We start from the raw sequence: 26,267 nt of genomic DNA, 5'->3' as shown, positions 1-26,267 counted from the left end.
ATCACACTTCTAAGATAAAAGCTCAGATAGGACATCAATGCCAAAGTTAACATTTACCTTGAGTGGCTCTTCTCACCTCTCCACTCCACATGCACCAAAGGATGAAATCAAAAACAGCATTATTTGCTGCAACATCTGAATGGATCCAAACTGTGATTACTTTGAACTATGGTTTATTAAAATGAGTCAAATCAAGCCATGGTTTCAGATCCTGATTATTATACTCAAGAATGGTTTAGCACAACCACATTTTCTGTTTTGGATATAACAATGGAGTGCAATTAGTTTAAAGGAGGAAGTAGAGCCTCCCTTTGGGGACAGGGAAGGGAAGTATGTAGGCTTAGGTAGATCTTGTTCATGTAGCACCAAAATATGGCTTAGCATTGGACCACTTTAAGATCAGGGCTTTAGAAAGTAATAATTCAATCATATAGATGAAGTTCATTCTAAAACTTTACACAATTTTGATGCTGTCATGGCATTTGCCAAAATTCTTACCCCCTCTCCTACAGAGCTATTTGGAACAATATCATTAAAATGAAACAATAAAACAAGAGAAGCAGAACAACAACAACAACCAATCACAGTAGAAATTAAAAGCATCTCAGAGATTAAGCCTCTTTACCTGGTATCTAAAATATATCAGCATTAGGCAAACCTCTCTGTAGAGTGAAATTCTACAAGCAAGGACCCACAACCAATAATACTCTTTCCCTTGTCTCCACCTGTCTCACCTGAGATAGTAGACAAACATGAGGGAGGACCTTCCAAGAAGATGCTAATGTATGTCGAACAGATATAACAGCTGTTCCTTCAGATACCCAAGTTCTAAGTTTCTTTGCCAAAACATTATTTCTCTGTTCCTTGGTCTCTTTCAATACATATACATATGTTAGAAGCCCTGATTTGCATAGAACCACTGTTTAGCTCGCACTGCAATAATGTGAGACCAAAACAAACTATCTATAGAATGGTGTTAACAAAACTTTGTATGGCAATCCATTATTTTCACCAGTATTCCCCATCTAGTTATTTTATTCCAAAGGCTCCTCACACCAAAATAAAACTGAAAGACAGGTCAGTGCCAAAGTCCTAATGCAGGTGACTTGTAGTAAGGCTGCATAAACTGTATGAATCAAAACAAGGTTAGGAATCCAGATGCAGCATCAATTCTTCTTTGTCAATTACAACTCTTGAGTATTTTCTGCATGTCCATCAGCAGTTTGGAGGGTAGTTTGAGGGACGCTGGGAGAGAAACAAAGCTATAAAATCTAAGTTGAAAAGGGCATCAGCAGATACGAAACTTGCTTTGAGGCACCACTGCTTTTCCATTTGTCTTTCGGCTAAATAATATTGTGACACTTACTGCAGATAACTGACTCCATGTTGATCTCAGAGGTTTGTATTGAATAACTATCTTTTCATCTGACTTCTGCTCTTTAAATTCCTCTTCTTCATCAGAATCTATATCCAGTGCTTTTTCTTTGTAGTTCTGATACAACACAGCATTTTCTACAATAATATGAAAAGGAAAGTGATTTTAGAAGAGTTTCTAAATAACATAATTATTCATATCCCTCTCAGACTTCACAGACAAAGATAGAGTCTTGTTCAGGATAGACAATGGGCTAGCATACGATGTATTACAGTAACAAAAGATCACTGTACCACCAAAACAATGCCTACCACCCGAATTCAATAATAGCTTGTGTTCTTTGTTAAAGAAAAACCAGAACAAGTGTTATTCTCCACCAGCTTGCTCTTGAGTGAATACAAACTGAAATGGTGAAACATGTCTGATATAACAGTTAATAAGCAAGGTTGTGTGTGTGTGTCCTTAAGCAGACAAGGAATTGAGACTCTCGGATTGTCAATTTTCATGTTGAATAAGACAAGTTTCTATCCCTTATGACTGCAAAGACAGGGCTGAAACATGTTTGGGAAGAGCCTTGCAACTCTTAGTATTCCCAGAGGGCAGGTTTTACTGCCATACACTAATGCTCTCCTTCATGCTTAATGAAAATATAACATGCATGGTAGCTTATGCTTATAAGTTATCTTTATTTGCTTGATTTGCATAATTTACACAGGTTAGAATATTTAGCTTTCAAGTCTTTTTCAAATGGAGAGTTTACACTTTGATTGAGCCAAGAATTTTATAATGCCATAGTAACATATTGGAAACCTACAGCAGTACTAGAAAATGAACTCAGTGTTCATTAATCCTACTGTTACTGAAAATGAAGACAAGTGGGTTTAGACCCCATCATCTACAATACTTCTCTAAGAATCCCAACTTTAGAGATTACAAACCCCAAATTTTGGCACTGGAATAAATGATTCAGTCAAATGGACATTCATGGTTTCATTTATTTTGATGGCAACTTCAAAGCAGCTTTTAAACTTGTTCCATTATTTTGTTAGGGACGAAAGAGGTTATGTTGAGATACAGAATATTTAGGAGATGAGATTTACAAGAGTGCTTTGCCCAGAAGCTGCACCTAATAAAGAAGGCATTCCACAGCCTGAAGAGTGGAAGCCTCTGCCAAGTTCTTTCAGCTCTCTCACACACCCAATTCAATGTTAGAGTGTGTACAAAGTCTTTCTGCCCCCAAGAATTTCCCATTCATTTTTATGGTCAGGCAGCTCTTAATATGCAAAAGAATGCACGTTCAGTTTTCTCTCTTTCATTGAAATAAACAAGGAAGTCCACATACACTGGAGTTCCACATGCACATATCAACAAACCAAAACTGTCTGGATCACTGTAAAGATCTTTAAACAGCAGTTGCTGATGCTCTCTCAAGCTTTCCATGACTGTGGAACAGCTAGATATGAGCTCTGTTTTCACTTCGAAAAGACAGGCTGGCTTTTATATGAATAATTAAACAGTAATTTAAAAGAATAAACTGTTCAGATATATGGAAACAAGTTCTAGGGAACCTCTAGTCCATCGGTGTGTGCTTCCCTCCTTCTTTCTTCCTCTTATGTGCTACAATTCTCATCCTGGTTGGTGGCAAATTACAATTTTATACTTCATTCTAACCAGTGCAATATGATTCGTATTTGCCTTGCAATCCAGGTCTACCTCCTGGTTTACTATTCTGCATAGCAGGAAAATGCAAATCACAGTTCGCCTTTTTGCCACATTTCAGAATAGGCAAGAGGACATTGCAAAGCATAAGATATGGAGGGAGACTACTCTCTGCTCAATAACCAAGATTTGGCATAACATCTGAACTACATTTGTCTATCAGTTATGGCATAACATTGACTAAAGGTGCTTATTTTACTTCTCTTCTTACTTTCCCTCCAAAAATTGAAGTGCAATATGATTTACAAGTCATAAAATCATAAACATCCAATAAAACAGCAATAGCAGAATGGTTAAAATTTATATTGAAAAAAATCAATATCCAGACAGAGAAAATTAATATTTCAGTGTGTGAAAGAACAAATGAGGTTTTGTCCACTGCCTAAAATCAAAGAAGAATGAGGATTTCTTGTTACATAAAACAGCACTCCTCACAAGGAAATATTAACTAGAAATTCCTGCCTCTGGTTTTAGACCTTCAGTACCAATGAACCATTCTGGTCATAGAACCAACTTCTCCACTCTGTGCACCAACAGAAGCTAGTCACATGGCTAGCAAGAGTCAATAAAAGTAAGTTAAAAGCACTTTAAACCACTGCCAGTTTAAAAAATCCCCTGAGCCTATGCTTTGGTTTCAAATGCTTTGTCTACAACATGACCGTGTGCAGCAAAGGATTCTGGCACCATGCTTTTTGCTGCCATCATTTACTAAAGCAGCAAAATATCTGAAGGCAGGAAAGAAAACCACATGCTGGACAGTTTCAGCTCCATCCTTCTTGGGGACATCCTATGGAACAGTGAAAAGTCTTCCAGAGGCCACAGAGACGTCAAATTGGGACAAAAGCATGGACAGTACTAAGTTTCTGAAAACTATCACCTCAACACTTTATGAGGCCAAATCCAGTTACAAAATATTGTACACGTTTTTGAGTTCTCTTGAATGCTTCATCAGGCTAGATGATTGTCAAGGAAAAAAGAAGTGGAGGAAAATACATAATCAGATGTTCAAGCCATGGCATTTGCATTTGGTTGGAGTCCTAGGAACGAAAATTGGAGTGATACATTCTGATTAGTGATACATTCTACATCAGGGGTGAGAATCCCTTTCAGCATGAGGGCCAAATTCAATTTCAGAGAAGTTCTCAGGGCCTTCATTCCACTTGGGAGCCAAGGCAAAAGGAAGAGGCCAAAAACAAACACACAAACAAACAAACAAACTTCAATATATCACAGCTTAAGTACCTAAATCTTAGAAGAGAGATTGCATCTTTTTAAAGAGGGAAAAACTGCTCAAAGGCAGGAAAGGACCAAACAAGCCATGGCTTGGGACCCAAGGAGGGCTGGCTTTGGCTCCTATGCCCCGTGTTCCCTACCCCTGCTCCACTAGGTTCATAAATAGTTCCAAGTTACGTATGAGACCCTTCCAAAGAAAGAACAAAGAAAACAAACAAACAATTTATGTAACTATAAAATCCTGCTGTTGCTCAAATCTAATCTCCATCTTCTAACCAAAGACATAGGTCTCTTGGCATGGACAGGGCAGGACTGTGCAATAAAGATAACCAAGGTTTTACACTTTACTTCACCATGAACCATTTGAATTAAAACAGAGAAGTCAACACCAAGCAACCAAGAGAAAACTATGTTTCAAATCTTCCATCCTGCAACATTACTCAGGAGCAAGCCCCTGTCTAAATTACTAAAATAACTAGTGCCTGAATATGGCTAAAACTGTGACAGAACCAGAGGAAGATATAACAAAGACAAACAGGTTGTTTTTTAATGGTTCTGAAAAGACAAAGTCTAAAAGATGAGTCTGATCGACAGAGTCAGGCCACCGAACAGAAGTACTGCCAAGGAACGTGACGTACGATCCGTGTGGTGGGGCAAGAGAGAATGGCGCTGGCAACCACATCTACACGGCTGGCTTCACAGAAAATGCAAAGTGAGCGGGTGATCAATGCAGAGACAGTGCACTACAAACAAGATGGATGGTTTAGGCTGCAATCCTCTACTCCCTTGAGATGCAATAAACAAGCAAGCATTTTTAATCATGTGGGATTTAACATTTTAATTATGAATCAGTTACTGTATGTTACTTTATTCTTAACTGCCTTAAGCACTTTTTTCATTCCACAACAAATAAGCAACTATACAATCTGACAAATGACAAATGAGATGACTAAACGGGAAAGATGCAGAAACACAAACATCTGTCTGGCACTTCTAAAACCACATATTTTATGATCATCATCTTCCTAAACATTCAGATTTTTCTGCTGATTTATGTCATTCCCTAAGGGGCAATCCTATGGCCCCTGAGCAGCATAGGAGGGGCCATGGGGTATTTTAGAGTCTCACGTGGAAGCGAGGGCCTCAGGAAAGAACAGCACTGCAAAGGATGACACTGGCTGCTCTTCAAGGTCAGGAAGACCAGCCTCCTTCCTTCATCCTCTGACTCGTCTCAGCTAGGAAAAGCTCGTCTAGTGGAAAATGCCAGCAAGAAGACAGGGAGGGGCAGGTTGCCTCACCACTCCTCCAGACCTGCACAGAATATCCAGAGGCCTCCAAACTCTGTGGCAAACAATCACCAAGCTTGCAATTCATGGGAGTGCCCCATTGCTAAATAAACAGCCTTGCCCTTGTAAGTTAAACCGAAAGACACATCCTCATACCTCGAAAGAAAACCCCACAATGAACGAAATCAGTTTGGTTGTATCTGGTACAAACTTTGTTTTCGAAGTGCAGCAGGACCACCACCCCATCCACTGGCTCAGTTATGGCATTTTTCGTTAACTGTGGTTGGCCTTGGCCAGAAAGAGAAGTTGCAAAGTGCTAGGGAGAAGTCATAAATAGGGAAAGAAAAGAAATGTATGACAAGGTAAAAACAAATGAAATTGTGAAAAAAGAAATGTATAATTTATGGAATAATAATAATAATCAATACATGTATTATTTATTATTTATGTATAATAAATTATACAATGCATATTTTTAAAAATATGTTTTTCAAATTTGAATTTATAAATGTATAATAAGTACAATATAGTGTTTGCTATTATCATTGGTTTCAGGCACCCACTGGGGGGGCTTGGAACTGATCTGTGCTGATACGGGAGTCCTGCTGTATAACTTATTTGGTTCATTGTATATCATTTTTGACAATTCTCATCAAATTGTTGAAACAACAGTACTTACCTTCACCATCGAAGGTCCCTTGTCCTTTAGGCATTTTCTTCTAAGGCAGATTAAAAGAAAAGGGATGGGGTAAAAGAGAAAAAAAAATGAAAATAGGAACGCACAACAAGATGCATAATAAAATGAATGTTATATTTTAGGGCACAAAATATTTGAATAAATACTTGAGTGTTAGCGGGTTGTGCTAGTAGCCACCACTTCAAAAGCTCTGTAATATTTGAAAAATTCTGGCCCTAAAATTCAGAGTACTTCATACTCCTACAAACAAGACAGGAAGAGATGTACACATGGATTTTCTGCTTCCATAGAAATTGATGAAAAGCAAAAAGTACATGGAGGATTTCCATGTACATGTCAGATTATATGACATGATGGATTTTAGCAATCAGTAATTTATTTCTGCATGGCATGGGATAAGTTATTTTCTTTTCTTTTCAAGGAGAAATGCAATGCAAGAAGAGTTTAATAAACATGCAAGTGATTTCATTAGCCTGAAATTAATGAAATCATCTTTCAAGTCTTCAACATTTGACCAAACATTTTCCTGGTGTATAACCTCCTGGTGTACAGAACAGTGATTTCCAAATGTTTTACAGAAAAATGCTTCACACGTATTTTGTTTAAATGGGTGTAAAACTAATTTTAAAATAGCCATTAAAATAATAAAAATCACACAAGTGTGGATTTTGCAGAGTGGCACGTGCTTGAATACAGCAATACTAATTATGGCTAGTTCCAGAGAGCTTTACTATGCAATTTTAAGAGGTGTCCTGTAGAAGGTTTAATCAAATATTTCATCAAAAGTATCCAGAGCCTTGAATGTAGGAGGCAACTAAAATTCATCTAAACTATGACACATTCAAACTATCAAAGTTTTTCACATCTTTTTAAACATTCCTTCCTACCATCATTATCCAAACACAGGCAATATAATTCGGATCAAATATTATAGAAGTAAATCCATTGCATGACTGAGCTGTAAGTTAACTTTTCAAAACTATTAAAAATGGAATTAAATAAGAGTTCTACTTTTTGCAAAAAGGAAGAGGAGAAAAATTCAAGTTTATCTATTTCTGTTGTATGTTTCTCTGCCTTTCATTATGTGGCTTACCTAACATTTGGCTTGGATACAGAGGCAAAAGTTGCAAAAATGCTGCCTTTACTATGATTTAATTACTTACTGGATCTGAAAGCTCTTGGAGAAATGCCTCTTTGCTTTGTTCACATGCATAAGGAGGTGTAGTAAATGGGACTACAGTTAATGCACCTGTCAGTGCAATGGGATTCAGCAACACATATGGAATGAGAAGGAACTTTAGACTCTTATTTTTATATAGAGGGTGGTCTTGAAGAGTCAGAAAAGCTCATTTAATAGTCCAAAGACAATGGAATCAGCACTACATATACAATCTGCACAAGAGGTTCATCCAGATGAAGTCTTTCTAAACACTGCATACAGGAGGCACAATATGGCCTGCTTTGCCTGACGGAGGGAATGAGCTTCTGGTTGTGTTGTCATGTATATCGTTCCGATGAAAGCTGGCAGAACCTCCACGGTAATCGTTTGCACTAGGTATCAATGAACAGAAGTTAGGCATGCTTCCAGAAAGCATGCGGACATTTCCAGCCAGTCAAAGAATAAAACCCGGACAATGGTTACAATGATGTAAGCAAACCATGGGTTAAAATCCCAGGTCACGCTTATTCACACATGGTATGTCAGTCATGTTTACCATGTCATCAGATATTTGTGATAATGAATATATAAAGTACAAGGAGGGGAGATATGCATGTGTGAACGAAGGAAGATGTGATAAGAAAACAACTGATAATGTGGTCTGCACTCCTCACAGTGCTAAGGGGCTCTGAGACATTAACGCCAACCCCGGAGAGGGAGAGGAGGGGATAGCCCCCCCCCCCCGCCAACACACACACACGCCATGCTGCAAGTAGGTCATTTCAGGCCCTGAACCTAGGCTAGAATCCAGACCATGTTAAGAAAGGAAAAAGACCTGGCCCTGCTAGCTGGACAATGCTGGGAGTTGCAACACTTTTTCTGCTTAACACAAACAAGATTGCACCGTAATGATCTTACAAGACTTTCCTTTAAAAGGACATGGGAAACACACAGCCAAGATTCTCCACCATTCCAAGCGTAGCAACCTGTTGTACATTCTGGATATGTTAAGCAAACAATTGCTGTTTTAATAATGGTTGCTAAACACACTCACACAAACACACATATTCTGAGCGTGTGCAGTTTTGCCTTCATTTAAATATAGCACCATCAGGACTACAAGAATAAGACTGGGGTTGCTTCTGCTGCTACCATCGTAAATACATTTACTTTGGAATAAGCTGCTGGTGGGTTTTTTTTTTGTCTGTCAGTCTTGGTAAAAAGGGCAATGTATTTGAAAAGTAAAATAATAAACATGCATCAGTATCCACTTACATTAGCTGGTCTCATTTCAACTCTTTCAGGCCACGTTTCAACTCTGCTCTCTCCTAGTTTTCGTGAGCGGAGCCTGCTAGTCGGGGGTCAGACTAGATGACCCGGGTGACCCCTTCTGACTCACACTGTTTCTATGTCTCTTACATGGAAATGTTGACAAAAAATGTTTAGAAAGAAGGATGCTGTGGTGAGCATCACAGGGCCTGACATGGAGAACCCCCTTTGCCACTGTCTCGATCTGCTCTCTAGTGACGGGATGCAGTGTGGGGGTGCTCTGAGGGCAAGCACTAGCTGAACCAATTACCCTCAATACCCCAAAATTTGGCATTTCCTTGGAGGAGGATTGGTTTGTCCCTGTACTGAAATACACTCCAAGCACAACCTGCCGGTCAAGCACTGAGGATGTGCAAGTCCAAAGAAGAAAGCAAGTCTCTTCTTTAGCTTTGAGCTTGTGCTTGGCATTCTGGTGAAGTATGTATGGATTTTTCCTGCTGCCACTGGGAACTTTGACTAGCCACAAGCACAGAGCCAAGGTTGATTATGCATTGGGAAGAATCCCCCAACCCAGATTTGAAGAAATATGGAGAGCGGAGCTGGGAATACTCACCTTCTTTCATGCTTCTCCTCCTGTCAGAGACAGTAATTAAACAAACCAGGGATGTTCCATCCTAGGCTTGGTTATTATTACACCCAAAGTGACTCTGGCATGTCTCAGCCAGGACAAGCTAGAGTTGCAACCCCAAGTTCATTTTTAGATTACAACTTTGGCTTGTTCAGGGATAGAAAACCTGGCATTCCAAGGCTCAGACATAACAATAACCAAGTCAGGGACAGCACTTCTCTTCTCACTGTCAGGAAAAGTACAAACCAGCAGGTTGGTTTGTTCATGGTAACCCAGCATTTTAAAAACCCCAGATTACTGTTGTGTGGGAACTGGGCCTCTGTCACTGATCTTAAATTTACCTTTCAGAAACCTGCATTTAGATAACTGCTGAAAATGTGAGGATTGCAGTATTCTACTGCTAGGAGGGGAAGGATGTGTAGAAAAAGGGAGCACCCATTTGTTTCTCACCTGGTGTCAATAAATTGCAGGATGTTGGTCAGTTTGTCCAGAGAGGCAACAACAACACACACACAGCACAGCCTAGAGCTAGCCCAGCAAAAGTCACTTTGCTCTCTCTCCCCTCTCCATCCCAAAGACTCCAAGTTTCCCCATATGCCATAAGCCCATTTACGGAAGGGGCATTTCCCATTCTTCTACCAGAACAGATCTGAGTCATTCATGAATACCAAAATGACTGTCTTGTCCAGAAAGATCCCCTATTCTCTTCTCATCACACTCAAGAATGCACATGACAGCAAGTATAACTGCTGGGTGAAGCGTGAATTGGGGCTTCACTTATGGGGCTCCTCTAGGCAAATCACAAACTAAGCCTGTTTCACAGGGTTTGTATACTCTGAACTACTCTGAACATCTCAAGGGGGAGGGAACCTGGCTGAGTACAAATATAGCACAAAAGTAAAATACAATTAGAGAGCATTAGCATAGCTAGTTTCTTTTATTACTTACCTTTATCCTTCCTAAGCTGGAGAATTTCTCCTTGTCTTCCACAACTGCTTTCAGTACTGGCTGAGACATTCTGTTTTTCATCTTCAAGTTGGCAGTGCTGTCAAAGTCAATGCCACTCACAACAGCTCGTCGATATGAAGTGGACCTCAAAGTCCGCCTGAGCATCCCTGGGGTGTCCACATCACCTTCTGTTTCTTCATCCCCACCAGCTACCAAAGGCACGCCAAGGGTTTCCACCATACTGCGTACCTTAAGAACCCTCCTGTTTGGTTCCACATTTTGGCTGTTGGCTTTGTGGGTGGTTTTTATTTCAGAAGCTAAACTCTTAGGGATGATCTGCTGCTTCCCTACTTTCAGTGCAGCAGGACTGTTTGTACTCAGAACCACGGGCAGCGTTTCTGTGAGCTCATTCTGGTGGGATGGCAGTCTTTGGAGAGGCTGCTGCTGCTGCTCTATCGTAGCAGACAGGCAAACAGATGCTTTCTCTGAGTTTTTAGGAAGCTGGCTGGGTTGTAATGCTAAGGCGCTGACTGCGTTGTTATTTGGCGAATGTACGATTTCCGTAGGCGACAATCCAAGGCTTGATGTGAAAACAATTTGTTCCTTCTCCGGACTAAGTGCTGCTCGATTGGAAATCCTTCCTGGGTGAGTCAGTTTACTGCCTGCTGAATTTATAGACCCACTAGCTGTACAGTTTATAGAATTATTTGAAACCATCCTCAGAATGTGAGGTGACCGGTGGTCAGAAAGCCTGGAGGAGACAGGTTTTTGCTCTGGAAATTTAACCTTCCCATTTGGGACAGAGCCAAGGCCACAGCTGAAAAGCAAAGGGCTCCTTTGAAAGCACTGGTTGTCAGCAGAAGTCATTATTGTTTCAGCAGGCTGAACTAAAGTGAATGTATCCCTGTCCTCTACAGGGAAATCTGTGAAGAGGACCCCAGTGGAACTTTGATAAGACAGAGGTCTTGGTTTGGCTTTTGCATGCAAATGAACTTGGTGAGCTGACCTCCTCCTCCACAAGGGTGTGATGTCATTGTTGGAAAAGTCCACTTCATTCTGTCCTTCCATAACCAGGACCAAGGTCAACCCAGCTTCCAGTCAGGTGCACAATCTCTCCTCCTAGCAACAAAAAAGAGCAAATTCAGCTGTTATCCTTGGGTAGAATCTCACAATCGGAAAGGATAGTTTATTAATTGGGAAGGAGGAGGTAGAGAACTGGGACATCATCCACTGCTTACAAAGCCTTCCTAGAGGATGCCAAGCAGCTCATGGGATGGCTTTACCAGGTTTTCTTTTTTGGCATGCAACCCCACTGAAACCAATAGAGGGAAAAGTTAGCTGTGCCAACTCCAGGCTGGTATATCTGAGGCCTCATCAGACTAGGAAGAAGTATTGGATTTAAGCCTACTGCTACCCATAAAATACCCTGGTTTATGGCCAACTACTGATGGCAACACTGCTAGGGGTAAATCTGTGCCTCCAGTGGGCATACCCTCTCGGCAGAGGTCCTCACCAGCAGTGGATGAGCATGTCCGTCCTGCCCTGCTCTAGCCAGCAGATATAAGCAGCAGGTTTGTACTATCACACCTCTATCCACAAAGACAACTTAAAGGGACCACCTGGCTGGCAGCACCATGACAGAAAAAGGTGGAAACATTCAAAGGCAGTGCATGCCTTTGAATTTCTAAAATGGTGCGTTCGGGAATTTCATATCCCAAAACCACACATCTGATGTTAAACAACAAAGCAATGGGAAATCTCAGTTTTCAAAACAAATTACAGAATGCAAATGTTTGCTAAGAACAATTTAGCATACATGGCTGTTGTCAGGGTGGTAAGCAGGTAAGGACTTTTTCTTTCTTTCCTTCTTTCGTGTGTTACTAGACCAACTTCTGAAGGCGTTAAATTATGCCATCTGCAGTTCTTCATCAATCAGGGAAATGAGGAATCGTTTATATTTTCTACCAGCCATTAACTCCCTTGAACGAAATTTAAAAGAAATGTGTTGTACTTTCGCTCCTTTAACTAGAGTGTGACTACGTTTGTAGGTTCCTTTCAGCTTCCTTCCTACCCACCTTTTCCTTCTCGCTTTGCAGCGCGCCCTTATGTGCTTGCAGCTTCGAGATTAAATAGACCCACAATTTAAAACCCGAAAAATCTCTGCACTTTCCGCGCCCCGCCCTCCCCGCAGCTTGGCTCGCAATCCCGCGCGGTAATTCCCACGCATTTCTGCCCAGCCACTGAAAACCGAGGCGCGCGTTCTCACCCCGCTTACTCGCGTTCTCACGGCCTTTGAATTGCTCCTATTGTCTGCCCCTCGGAGGCTAGCCGGGGGGGGCGGGGTGAAGGGTCCCCCACACCAACTATATTTGGGACTCCTGGGGCGGAGCCTGCGCGTGATGGGGTAAGCGAGCGCGCTGGGGAGAATCACCGTCTTCACACGCCAGCTCCGCTCCTGCTTCGGGGTTCCCTTCATCAGCAGGCGCAAAACTTTTCGCAAGGCGGAGAAAGGAAGAGCCTTCCAGGCTGGGGCCGCAGAGACCCGTCTGCGACCACAATCACACCCCAGCCCGGCCGTCGCCGCTCATCCTTCCACGGGAGAGCCCGGCCACTCACCTCATTCCCAGGCGGCGGCACACGCGCGGGGGGCGGGAGGTCCCCACCTGCGAGGCGCCCCCTGGGCTCCTCCCGGCCTCCCCGCCGCGCCGCCTCCCAGCCGTCCGGGAGGCTCAGCGCCCCACGGCCTGCATCGCACTCTCCTCGCGGAGCCCTGGCGCACCCCGGCCGCCCGGCTCGCCTGGACCGGTCTCCCCTCCCGCGCCCGCCCCAGCGCCGCCTCCTACCCACAAGCAAGCCCCACCTTCGCTGTCCGGCCAGCGCTGCGCCGCCGCCGCTCCTGGTGCGCTTGCCGGCTGCAGCCGCCTCCGTATCCAAGGTGCATCGTATCCAAAGCCTGGCAGGATCCTTGGGATGAGGCGGAAGATCCCATAAGCCCCTCGCATCTCCCCTGGCAAGAGAGATAACGACGTGAAGGGTCCACAATCTGCAGCCCCTTTATGACACCCCATAGGGCAGCCATATTCCGTCTTAGAGTAGGAGTGGCCCTGCGTGCCAGGGCTGGATTGGACCCCAGGCAGTGGTGTGGGAGAGGCGGAGAAGGGTTTCTGAGGGGTCACCGGTAAAGTGAGACCTCTGCTCCCAGCAAACATGAGGTATTAGGAGGCAAAAGTGACCGATCGGGACACGATTGCCAGGACTGGAGCCCCTGAAGGTAAACCTCAGAAAGGTGGAGGCAATGAAGAGTTGTGGTTGAATGCAGTTACCATTTACTAAAAAGTTTTTGGCAATGGAACCAGTTTATTTGCATCATGTGCATTTAGGTCTGTTGATTGGGCCTGCTCTCAAGGAGGCATGCAGAAGAAACCAACCCTTTACCCATCTGCCTGACAGCGTGCTCTGAAGAACTCTTACCTGCCTAATTCCACTCACCACCCAAGCTTTAGAAGCACACAGTATATTAGTGCACCTCCTACACTTCTTGCTAGTGCTTTTCTGGAGCCTAGCGCTGGTGTTCACCTCTAAAGCCCAAAACTGTTTGCATGCCAGCACTTGTATGAATATAATATTTGGCAACCCCATGATCTGGAGTAGAGGACCTGCTGCTGAACTGTCCTGTAAGATGTATTTGGTTGGTGGTCACAAAAGACAGAGCCTTTTCTTTGGTGGCTCAATGATTTTGCAGTATCCTACAGTGGAAAGTATACATGGCTCTTTTCCCCTTCCTTAATGGGCCTTAAAAACATGGATGTTCTAGTCTGTTTTTAAACAAACAAATGCACACCTTTACTCTATAAATGGAAAGGACTTTTTTTAAGTTTTGCAGTTGCTGTGGTTTAAATGCTTCATGATGCTGTTCAATTTTATATTGTGTGAATTTAAAATATCATCTTGTTGATCTTTTCCAGGAAACTTGCCCTCAAAAGATTCTAGAAAATACTTTAAATAAACAAAATTCAAATACATTGTTTGAACCCTTGTACAACCAATGCTTATGCCACCTATCATTTCTGAGCTCTGTTGTTACAGGAAATAAGCAATATGGGCAATCTTTATAAATTATGTCAGTACTAAAGACTGTGGCCCAAAGAATGTTCCTGCTTTTATAATTTTTTGGTGAAGACCATAACTTCAAGGAAAGGAAAAACACATTCTAGGTAATAAACACAAGGATCAAGCCTTCTGTTTCACACACGTTCTTCAAACGCTTTCCAAATATCTGTTCTTGTCTCAGAGCCCTCTGCTTGCCAACTACAGTCATAAAAGCACACCCAGATTTGCCAGCTTCTCTCTCACAGGACTCTTGTGCCTCTGTTTGTATGCCAGCCAGCAGGTTATTGTTTTTCTCATTACTGCATTTCCACTTTGCAAAAGCAAATCATATGCTGAATTTCTTTGTGTTGTGCCACTGTTAAAGACACCAGAGCCTTGCCAAAGTTGGCAACTCCAACATAGGGCTAACATTTTTTAAACCAACCCCTGCTCCTGCACCTTTAATACGAACTTCATTTTCAGACATTATGGCAATGCTGAACTTGTAAACCTTATCCTATTTTTGGTTGCTTAACCTTTGGTGTAGAATCACAGGGTTAGGAGAAGCATAGTCAGTTGGCAATAGTACCCTATAACCTTGGATATCCATCTCATCAAACAAATGGACAGTTTGTTGTATGAAACCTTCTATGATGTGTCTGCCATCTACAGATAAAGTTGCCTGAGAAATATCCTGAGACTGCATTCATAACTGGCCAGATGTATCTTTCCTCCTATCATTGTAGACTACAAATTGGCCCATAAAAAGTTTTCACCCAAGGTGAAAAAAGCATCAGGTGTGTTTATCTGTGTATCTACATGCACACATACGCAAATAGAAGACATGTCTGAACAGGTATCTGAATAAGTGATGTGTACTTTTTGTTGCAATAGACTGAGATTGAATGGAATATCTGAGATGGTGGTGATGGAAAGCTTTTGTTTCTCTACCATTACATATGTCATTCATTCAGTCAGTCAACTGTTTATTACATTATTATGCTGTCAAATTCCTGGGTGGCTTACATATAAGACACACACAATGCAGAGAGAAGTTAAAACATGCATAACAAATTAGAACAACAACCATCAAATAATAAAACAGTGAAACAAATATTAAAAGTACATCATAAATTTCATCAGAATAAATAAAAGCACTAAACCAAATTACAGATTTTGTTTCTATCTTGGGCAGGTTCTTGAAAAGTTTGTAAATAAGAAGTAATGTCAGAAACATAACATTCATCACAAAGTACAGGGGAACAAAGTCCTGTTACCATGATTTCTATGTAAAGCTAATTCTTAGGGCCGGTAGTGGTGCAGTTTCTTTTCTCACTCTATGTCTGCAACCCTGTAAGATGTTGATTATTCCACATGTTGAGAAGGGCAATTCAGAATCTATATGGACACACCTTTCCCCTCCCTCCATAATGCATGCAGATCAGCTGATCAATGGGCATTTTTTATTCCCATCATAGTGGCACTGAGTGGGGAACTTAAAATAATAATGCCAGAAAAAGTTATTCTTTTAATCAGATGCTGTTAGAAGACTTTTGTCTTTATTTACCTGGGGGGAAATAATGGAAGCCAACAGTTCCCCATTCCTGCTGTATAGGACTGTAGTCTTACTCTGATTTGTGTGATATAATAGGTAGTCTGTATCTTTGCATGAAGTTCCTTTTTATACAGACTGTTTGGGAAGATCCAATCAGCCAGTTGTACTCAATTATGTCAAGCATGATTCAGAGTTGTATAAAGTCTAAAAATGCACAACTAATATAAGAGTAACAAACAATTTTAAAACTGATAGCAGTATAATGTGAAATGACCCACCAAGAATAACTTGTAAGAGCTGGACACATGCTTGTGTTTCATTTGCTGTCATACCATAAAACATGGCTTTGATATCAGGGGATCTGCTCTGACCCCTTTGTAAAAACAGTACATTGGAAGCAAATGCTTGTACAGAGCAAGGAAATAATTCAGACTCAAAATTTCTGGAAAACAAGCTCTCTTACAATCAATTATAATGGGGCTATTCTCATATAGCCCCCTCTTCATTATATACTAGCAGCCATTCAGGATGTTCTTATGCTATAAATTTTCTATTTGTTTCACCGATTTTCATTGCAGTGATCTGTATGTAACACTGTGTCTGTCTGTCTTTGCATAGTTACATATTATCCCAGGGCCCATAGGATGTGAAGGACCCTCCACCTCAAGGCCGCACACACTGCTATGAAATTGGGGTGGGGGAATCAAGGATTTGACTGCTGCCCCAACCCACTCACAGTCTCCATGGAAAGCAGCACGGCGGTTCTTCTTCACAACAGCAACATGAAAAGAGTTTGAGGGAGAGTGAGACGATGACAGAATAGTGGGCAGGGAAGGGAAAGCGGAGGAGAGACTAGAACCTTAAAGTGCAGTGAAGGATGCCCACTGTCAGCAAGGCTTCTTGGCTACTCTGGGTTGCAGCCTGAACCTCAAAGGAGCTGTCCTTGGTGCTGAACCATACTGCCTTTGCTTCCTTGTTCACTGCCAGATATATCAGCTAGATGGTCCAAGAAGCCTGCAAATGAGGAATGAGCGTCTGTAAACACCTGTATCTTCCTTCTGCCTTGCCTGGCTCTTGCTGGCAGTTTTGAAACGACAGAGGCTTCCAGTCTGAGCCCATAAATGTTTACTTCCTTTATGTGAACTGAGATGGCTGCTTACACTAAACATATTGGGAACAAATACCAGGAGCTACTGGGAACAAAATGGTATGGAGCGTTGGAGTAACTTATGTGGCACATATTAAGCACCTTCGCTGACTGTTGCACATATTATATCAGCCTTGTAAATAAACCCACAGAGGTTACCAGCCTGCGAGAGGGCCTGAGAGCACCATCCCTTCTTGCAACAGCCGAGTGGAGTTCTGCAATGAGTGGGAAGGGGGATTCTCCACTTTTGCTGCCTGCTTAATTGGTTATTCTGGGTGCAGAGGACAGAGCAGTGTTCCGTCCAACAGCTGATAATGAACCTGCATGCAGTTCCTTGCCACCTATGACTACGAGGCTTATCGCTTAAATGCAAGGTTACCTTATGCAATAGCAAATAAGTCCCCTAGTGCACATTTGGCAGGACGCCACAGTCAGTCTGAACTCTTACAACAGCACATGCACATTCGTGAGCATCGTTTGTGTGGTATTCAGACCTTCCACTGTGTGCCTAAAATTAGGCAGTGCCTAAAATTAAATGTGGGGAGAGACACAAAGTTCTGTTTTCGGTAAATCAACAACAGCAGATAATCTTATCATTTTAATTTTAGAAGTGTTCATTTATATACATTCTTCTCTGCATTTGAATCTCCATTCCAATCTCGTTTTCAAAAAGACCTTCTTTTGGAGTCTGTTGTGCATACCTTCTGTGTATTGTTGTTAATCTTGGCTTGCACCTTCATGTTTCCTGCCCCTTACATTCATTCTGAATTATGTAGGTCATTGTTTCTGAAACTGAGCTTAAAAGGACAGAGCTACAGGAGTGCACCCTAGCCAGTCCTTCTGTGTACCTATTGCCAGTTTCCTGGTGCCTGGGCAAAGGGCATTCTGCTTTCATTACCTGTAAGAAGAAACAAGCATCCTATTGCTGTGAATCTGAGCTGAAAGCTTTGACACAAAGACTTGGGACTACAGCCAACCTCTTCTACAATGTGAAATAGTAATTCAGTATCAAGCATTCTCTGGGAAGAGAAATATTTGACACTCAAAAAAAAAACAAACAAACAAAAAACAAATGGAATGAGTTTCTTCTGAAACTTCAGAGACACTAAACAGGCTTTAACATAGAACAAACACAAATTACCTCCCCCTCTATTTACCCTGTTCTGTGCTTACTCTGGGTAGCTTGACACAGGCCATTGCTGATTGGATGCCTACAATATTATTTAGGAGGAAGCATCAAACCTGCTTCTTCTGTTTGTTTTGTTTTGTTTTGTTTTGTCTTTTACTTAGAGTACTCAGAAAAGATCCATTTCCTCACCTTTCTTATTTGAAAGAAATACATCTCAATAAAAGCCTTCAACACAGAATTTCAGAGCCAAGCATTTGCTAAAGACATATCTGTATGAGAGAGCACACATTGCTGAATCCTCTGCAAGTCACCTCTGAAGCTAGTCGTTTCTGTGCTGTGTTAAATGAGGCTTAGAACAAGCCTTGCCATTAGGCGGAGAGAGACAGCCAGTGCCGGAAGGCAAAGAAGCGGGAGCAAGGGCTGAGGGAACAGAACTGTGGATCTCTCCAAGCTGAGAGAATGAGCATCCACATGGCCAATGCCAGCTCAATGCAAGCTAGCATCATGCAGCCCATGTTGGAGCAAGAAATTCCAACTTTCAAGATACGCGGATGGGATCTGAGCAAGTCACGATGGAGCTTGTGGGGGAGAGGGGGATGGACAGCGAGGTGGCGATATTGACTGGTTTGCAGCTGCTGTGAAGGAAAACTGTTAGGCATAATTAAGAAACAAATTGAAAATAAAATTGCTAGGCAAGTGTTTACTTTATACATTTTTGTGGTGCAGCTTCACTTAGATGATTGTGTACAGTCCTGATCAGTGAATCTGAAAGAGCACATTACTGAGGTGGAAAAAGTACAAAGAAAGGCAGTTAAAATGCTTGAGGAGTTGAAACAGAACTAGAATGGAGTGGAACTAGTTGTGAGGATAAAAGGGAGCTTGGTGTTATACCAAGAGGAAAAAAGGTAGATTACATAAATGCATTGTAACAACAACAACAACACTTCTTTTAATGCAGCCGAAAGTAGTAGCTGCCTTTCTTTTTCTTTTTTGGCAGCCATTCACATTATTGACTCATATTCAACTTGCGATCTACAACAAGTCCATAATCTTCTCAACTGTAGTGTTGCTGAGCCAAGTATTGCTGGAATTTTTCCCCTAGACTCAGGATAGAGATGTTTGAGGAGTCTGTCCTGGGGTGTGAAGCCACTGGATTTCCTCGTTTTGGCACCCTGGACTCTGAGCCACTTTGCATCTCCCAGAGTCTGAGTCTGTGGATAGCAGGCCTCGTGTTTGCAGGGTGCTCACCAAGAACCACCCTTCCTGCACACTGGGAGCAGCTGCTGCCTGAGTGGCTACAAATTCAAAATAATTCTATAATTATTCAGAAAGAAACTGGACAGCTATCTGAGTGGCATGGGGTAACATGGTGTCCTGCCACAGCAGGAGGTTGGACTCAATGACCTTCATGGCCTCCTCCAACTCTTCTATTCTATGATTCCATGAAATGACGCCAAAGGAGGCCAATTGCCAAGAAAAGCAGCCCCTGCCCAGGGTTGCCCTTGTGTGCCAGGAGCAGCCACCATTAGAGCACTGCAACTGACTGCAGAAGGCTGGTTGCAAGGTTTGCCAGTGTTGGGATTAACCATGTGCCACTGTGATGGCTGCAGAAAAAGCTGATAGCTAAAAGACCAGCCTGAAACCAGCAAGATCAGCATTCCAATCTTGTTAAATGAGGATGCTCAGAAGATACAGGGTAACCAGTTCAGCTAATCCTGATTGCCACAGTGTTAAGAAAGGCTACAGTGATACAAACCTAGTTTCTTGACTGTCAGTTTGTAAGACAAGGCAGTATTTTACCTTTCTAGCTTCCACATTCCTGATATATTCCAAGATATATTATTGCCTTCCCACAGTCTATCAAGGAGGTTGCCCAATCAAAAAACAAAAACAGATTAGTTTGGCAGGATTTGTTCTTAGCAAAGTCATTTTGGCTTCTAAAACAATTGTACTGTTTTATAGACTGGTTGCTTTATAATCTGTTCCAGAATTTTCCCAGGGTTCCCCCCTTGTGAAGATAGGGGCAACTTTATACCTCCCCCCATCATCTGGCACTTCACCCAGCCTTTGCAATTTCTCAAAAATAATAGCTAGTTATCGTGAGAATTCTTCTGCCACTCCCTTTATTACTCTAGGATGCAGTTCATCAGGCCCTGGAGCTTTGAATTCATTCAAAATAATGAGGTGTTCCTTGACCATTTGCCTATAAATCTCCAGCTGCAATCTTGCCCTTTCAGCTTGCGTTTCATCTTTGCCAGGGTGGTTATAGACCCTCTTCTGGGAGAAGACTTAGCCAAAGTAGTTACTAAGCACTTCTGCCTCATTCTTTTCATTTTGTAATAATGGATTTAACAACATTCAAGAGGATGTTGAAAATTTGGGATTTTTTTTAAATAACCCAATCCTGATTGGTGCTTCTGCAAACTTTTTCCTGGATTAGTTTTAATAGTTTCTTGGACTACATGATTCTGTTTGTTTAAATATGCTCTCCAACCAACTCTGGGACCTTCCAAAAACAGGTGTATTTATTCTGAGATCACGTGATTCTGGAATTGAACATGGGTGGACTGCATTCATCCGTGTATAATATGTGACTTCTGGAAGCAGTGAATTCCCTTAGAACTTCTTTAGGCATGTCACATAGAAGGAGATGAATAGTTACGCAGCCAGCAAGTTCCAGTTTGTTTTTGTTTCCTTGACTTTTGCACTTATATTTTCCACTTTCACAGATGAGAGTATCTTGTGTACATCAGTGGTGACAATGCCAACTATACCAATTCAGTTTCAGGCTGTAACACAGCAAAATGTGGAAAAGTCAAAGGGTTGAATATTTCTGTAAGACATATATATTTACGCACACACAAACACATGCACACACGAGAGAGAGAGAGAGGGAGGGAGAGAGAGAGAAGGAGAGAAAACTTCAAAATAAATATTATTTTGATGGAACTTGCTTAAAATTTAATATTCTATAGAACCTTGCATGTATTTCTGCAAAGCTGTGACATATAGAGTATCAAACATAAATCCTAATTAACTTCCTCATAATAAATGTTGGACCTGGAGTTAATAGATTGTAATGCACACCTGTTCCTATTTCTTCCCTCTCCTTGCATAACCCTATTAATGGATTTTAATTGCAGCATAGCCGACTGACGTGATGGCCCGGTGGCACAGACAGTAAGAGACTAGCAGTTCCTTGATCGCAATCAGCACTGAGATGAGCCCCAAGGCTGGCATGCTTGCTTTGAGACCCTGGTGCCTTAAAATGCATGCACACGCACACACATATGTGCACAAATGCACATACACACAACCCTATCTTTCATTTGTTGGGTACGCTGTACCCACTGTATATATCTAATTCGTGTTCTTGTACAGAAAGACCTCATTCAAGGCAGGCAGCTCAAACATGCCTTTCCCTTTCAATTCCAGTTGAGCATGTGCTCTTCTCCCCGCCTTGTGATGTTGCCAGCTGCTAGAGGTGGTCACATACAAATTGCCAAAAAATCAGGAAGTGCATCACTTCAAAAGAAGGACAGCAATTTACATAAATTGAGCATGTGCTAATTTGCATATCAGTGCAAATGTAAAAAAAAACTTATAATTTGTACAGGAATGCAGTGCATCTCATTACAGTATGGGAAGGACTAACCAGGTAATCTGTGTACCTGTTTGTTCCCATAATCAGACTGCCTCTGGGTGGTTACTGTGGATGGGCAAGAATTCCTATGGTTCTTTATCCTCAAATGGGAGTTAAATAGGACAGTCATTCGAACAGAGGACATTTTGCTAATACAGGACAGTTCTGTGCAGAAGAGAACATGTGCCCAGCCTGCACTGCTCAACACCAGCAGTTTCACTTCCTTGACACCTGGCATCTCCTCTCCTTCTCAACAGGGACCAACGTTCCTTTTTTGGGGCAGACTCTTCACATAATCCAGCCTCTAAGAATGCATCCTGGAAGTATTCTAAAAGTCCTTGCAAGCTAAGCTCCAGTCAGGAAGGTCTTTCATGGACAGTCCATTTGGAATGAAAAGGTAATAGTATAATGGTCTTGAAAGCAATTCAAAACTAAATGACCATGAATACTATATTTGGAATATTCTTACAATAGGAAGTGCTGAGCTGTGTCCTTGGAGTTAATCCAAGGCCTTTAAAAGCTCTTATAAACACAAGAGGTTTGTTTTTATTATGTACTCTGTTAGCTTAAGGATAAAATTGTTACTTTACAACAAAAATCATATATACAGCCATCTTACCTTCAAAAACCACATGCAAGGAAATAGCAAGTTAACTCTGTGGTTACATTTGTAGAAGCTGATTTTTCATGTCTGTAACTATATCCTTTTACTTACTCACATGGAATAATCTGTGATCCACTGAAGTCAGCAGCCAGATTCTGGTGAACTTCCAGTCTGGGCATGATTCCACTGTGGGTAGAAATACAAATATGGATCAAGTTCTGTGCTGAAATGAATTTCAATGGCATTTTCAGATATCAGCAAAGGATGGTAGTAGGTCATTAAACATGATAGAGCTGCAGCTTTGTTTTGCATGAGAATCAAAAGATTTCATTTCTGAAATCCTCTTATGTCTATCTATTTTTCACTCCCTCTCTCTACATATATATAAACCCATGCTTTATTATAAAATATTTTCTGATTGCCATGTAAGAGGTATTTATTTATAACTTTTATAAACCATTCAATTAGCAGAACTCAGATCTGTATACATCAAGGTATCGGCATTAGAAAATCTCACCACACAGGCATGCAGTTCCAGGAATGATTTGGTGGAATAGCATCTTCTGCTCCTCTTACACTCTTCTGGACAGTTGTGCAGATTAAGACAAACTGTCAAGGATCAGAGGGCAACATGGCAGTACAGCTGTCTCCAAATTCAGTATGGAGCATTCTATGCCTTTTGAGAACAGCTATGTAATGGTGTTGCCCCAGCTGGGCATTAGAATCATAGAATAGTAGAGGTGGAAGGGACCATGAAGGCCATTGGGTCCAAATCCCAGCTGTTGTTATTTGTTTATATTTCCCTCTAGGACGTGCATTTCCAATTGCTCTGCCTCTTAGTAAGTGATCAGTCTGTGATTAATTGTCCCTAAAAGATTTCCTGCCCTGTTTGTATCCACTGTTCAGTTTGGAAGAAACCTCCCTCAGACTTGGTTGTCTGCTGCTGCTGTGGACTGCAACCAAGGATGGCCTTTTTCCACATGGTCCTTCCTGGCCAGTAAGAGCTTCATCTGGGGTCTTTCTCCAGGGGCCACAGCCTAAAGAAGTAAGGGAGACGTTGGCCAGGAGAGGGACCTTTCAGTGGTCATGCTGCACCTTTGGATCATGCTCCCCAGCTAAGTGCACAGCAAAGGCCTTCTTATTCAAGATATATTTCGAATGGGTAGTTTTGACTGTGTTGTTATCTCTGTTTGGTGCTGAGTGATTGTATATATTTTAACCTTGTAGCTCACTCAGAGAGCCTTATTGGTTAATATGGCAGGATAAAAATCCAATAAACAAATATTGTTTATTTTATTTTATTTTTTTTTCGATTTATATCCTGCCTTTTTCCTACAAAGGACTCAAGGCAACTTGCACCATTCTCCTCCTCCATCTTATCCCCACAACAACAACCCTGTGAGGTAGGTTGGGCTGAGAGTCTGCGACTGGCCCAAAGTCACCCAGTTGGCTCCATGGCTGAGCGGGGACTGGAACCTAGATCATCTGAGGCCAAGTCCCATGCTCTTAACCACTACACCACACTGGCTATTGTTGCCAAACCCATTATTGTACTGTTTTTAAACTACCTTTTATTCTTTAAATTGCTTTATTTATTTTAATCTGTTTTTACCTATTGTAGCTGTAAGCTGCCCAGAGTGCCTTATGGGCTAAATGTATTAAATTAATTAATTAATTAATTAAAAAACTTGAAGGCCTACCTAGCCTAACATAGGTTTTTCACCTCAACAACCCATCTCATCTTATTTCAGCTCATCTCACAGCTTCTGCTCAGGTCATTCATTCATCAGCCTCAGTGATTAAAAATGAATCTTATATTTATTAGTTGTTGGTTGTGTGAGTTGGGTTTCCATAGATTTGAAGATCTGAGTCATGAAGATGTGGACTGAGTACAACTGCCTCTAGAGACACACTGTCCTGCTTGTGGAGAGGCTAGAACAATGTTCTCTGAAACTAACAAAACAAAACAAAGCCCTAACAGATTTGAATCATTTCTAAGTGCAAAACAAAATTCTAGTAGGTTTCTGGGGTGTGGAGTCCTGCCTACTCATCTGCTTAAGAACTGTCTACACTTGCCTAATGTCAGTGGACTAGCACACTTCCTTTCCCCATCCTCTTAGCAAACCCTCTTAACCTAACAAAGAGCCACGGCAACACTTTGGAATAGATTGCATTATGCAGAACCATTCTAGAACATACACATCCTTTACTTGGGTCTCAAAGCTGTTTTATAGCAGAACTAAAAGCTAGCTTTGCTTATGCATGGCTCCTGTTAACTTTCAAAGAAATGTTCAGGAAACATCTGAGGTAGATTGGGTTTGTAATCTGAGAAATGAGGCACTGAATGTGACTTTGTCTCTCAGGAACTACAAATCCTTACTTTCCACAGCTCATTTTTTTAATGAAAGGGCAGGTGGAGGACAACAGGATCTAGAAGCTGGCTGGAAGCAAGAAGCAGGCGTAAGCACCATGAAAAAGCAGGCTTTGAAGTCCCTGCAGACAGTGAGAACTAGTGCATGTGATATGTTTTGCAGGCCCTAGAACTGGGATGGGTACAGAACTTCCTTTCTGCAGGCTGGATCCAGCACCTTAATCCAGCCATGGGATCCAGCCACCTGAGAGTTCTTCCTGGGGTGGGTCTTAGTCTGTAAGCCCCAGCCCCTGGGGGAAATCCCTTACAGGGCATCCCTTGCTGAGACTGATGCCAACAGTGGGAACACGGAGTGACAGGACAGCCCTGCGCTAAGCAGAATGGGCACTCCCCTGGGCAAGGTCCATGTCAAAGATGACTCTGCTTTGTCTGCACTTTCTCCTTCCAGCCTGGGAAGAAGGCAGGGCAGGCAAAGAAGAGGCAGATATGAATCAGCCCTATCACTCCACTATGTGGACTGGGACCCATGCACTGATTCCAGAATAAAAGTAGAGCAAGAAAAGGTAGCTGCTCGACACAGATCTCAAGTAATGTCTGCGTGGAGTTAAGGCTACTAATGGGGGCAACTGAGTTATTCCCCAGTTTTGTAAAGATGTTTTTGCAAAGACAAGATGTTGTTGGTCTGTTAGTGAGAGCCCAGAGATACAACACCAGGGACTGGGAACAGTGCCTGCAATCATTTGTCATTTGTGTATACACATACATGCCATTCTGTCATGTGTGGCTATAAATACAAATTAGGCATCCAGAAAAGCGAGAAACTCAGACAAAGGGACCTAAATAAGTTAAAGGATGCCAATCAATCCTGCCGTTTTTCAGCACAGACATAGCTTTTCATGAGGTGGAGGGAAAGGGGCCCCGGACAAACATTGCTTGGGCACTGTCTCTGAGCAGATATGCATGGGATCATGCCATAACCGTTCTGTACACACAAGCATTCCTTTTACTTATCTGTAAAATGTTGGAGAGTATGTTTAGAATATTATCTGTCTGGAGAATATTTAGAGGTAAACAATACCACAGATACTTTCACTTTGCCACTTAAGATAATTTAGCTGCGCAACATGGCAAGCATTTTAAAAAGTGTTCAAAGAACAAGCACACACAGAAAAGAGCGGGAGGAGGGAAACATGAAACATTGCCTCACATTGTCTGAGAGAGTTTGCGGTTGCCATTGGAAACTGATGAAAGCTTGCAAGGGGGCAGAACAATGTGTGGACTTAAGATTGTCTTGCTATTGAAGGATGTCATTTTCTGGGCTGAGCCGCTCTCCCTACCCTGCCCCCATTCCGATCATGCTGAGGGCCATGTGAAGTGACTGTACAAGTGGCAGAAGCCCTGGTAGGAAAGTAAAA

The 26,267-nt window shown here is 42.0% G+C and overlaps 1 protein-coding gene across 2 annotated transcripts in view; it reads right to left on the bottom strand.

The window, feature by feature from the left end:
• Positions 1-13,043, bottom strand: part of ARHGEF26 (Rho guanine nucleotide exchange factor 26) — a 77,390-nt gene extending 64,347 nt beyond the window's left edge. Inside the window, exons 1-4 of one of the 2 annotated variants that reach the window (XM_044432726.1) lie at positions 12,931-13,043; positions 10,315-11,433; positions 6,293-6,332; positions 1,367-1,512 (exon numbers count right to left, since the gene is read on the bottom strand). In XM_044432726.1, coding sequence (XP_044288661.1) covers positions 1,367-1,512; positions 6,293-6,332; positions 10,315-11,382 — 1,254 coding nt within the window. In that variant the 5' untranslated portion in view covers positions 11,383-11,433; positions 12,931-13,043. The remainder of the gene's footprint in view (positions 1-1,366; positions 1,513-6,292; positions 6,333-10,314; positions 11,434-12,930) is intronic. The other variant, XM_044432727.1, reaches the window with a different exon arrangement.
• Between the last annotated feature and the right edge of the window lie 13,224 nt (positions 13,044-26,267).

The sequence above is a fragment of the Varanus komodoensis genome, unplaced genomic scaffold (genome assembly GCF_004798865.1).
Source record: "Varanus komodoensis strain SLA01 unplaced genomic scaffold, ASM479886v1 scaffold25, whole genome shotgun sequence".
Classification (NCBI taxonomy): domain Eukaryota; kingdom Metazoa; phylum Chordata; class Lepidosauria; order Squamata; family Varanidae; genus Varanus; species Varanus komodoensis.
Note: the sequence above shows the minus strand (reverse complement) of the source record. Positions and strands in the feature narration are given on the sequence as shown.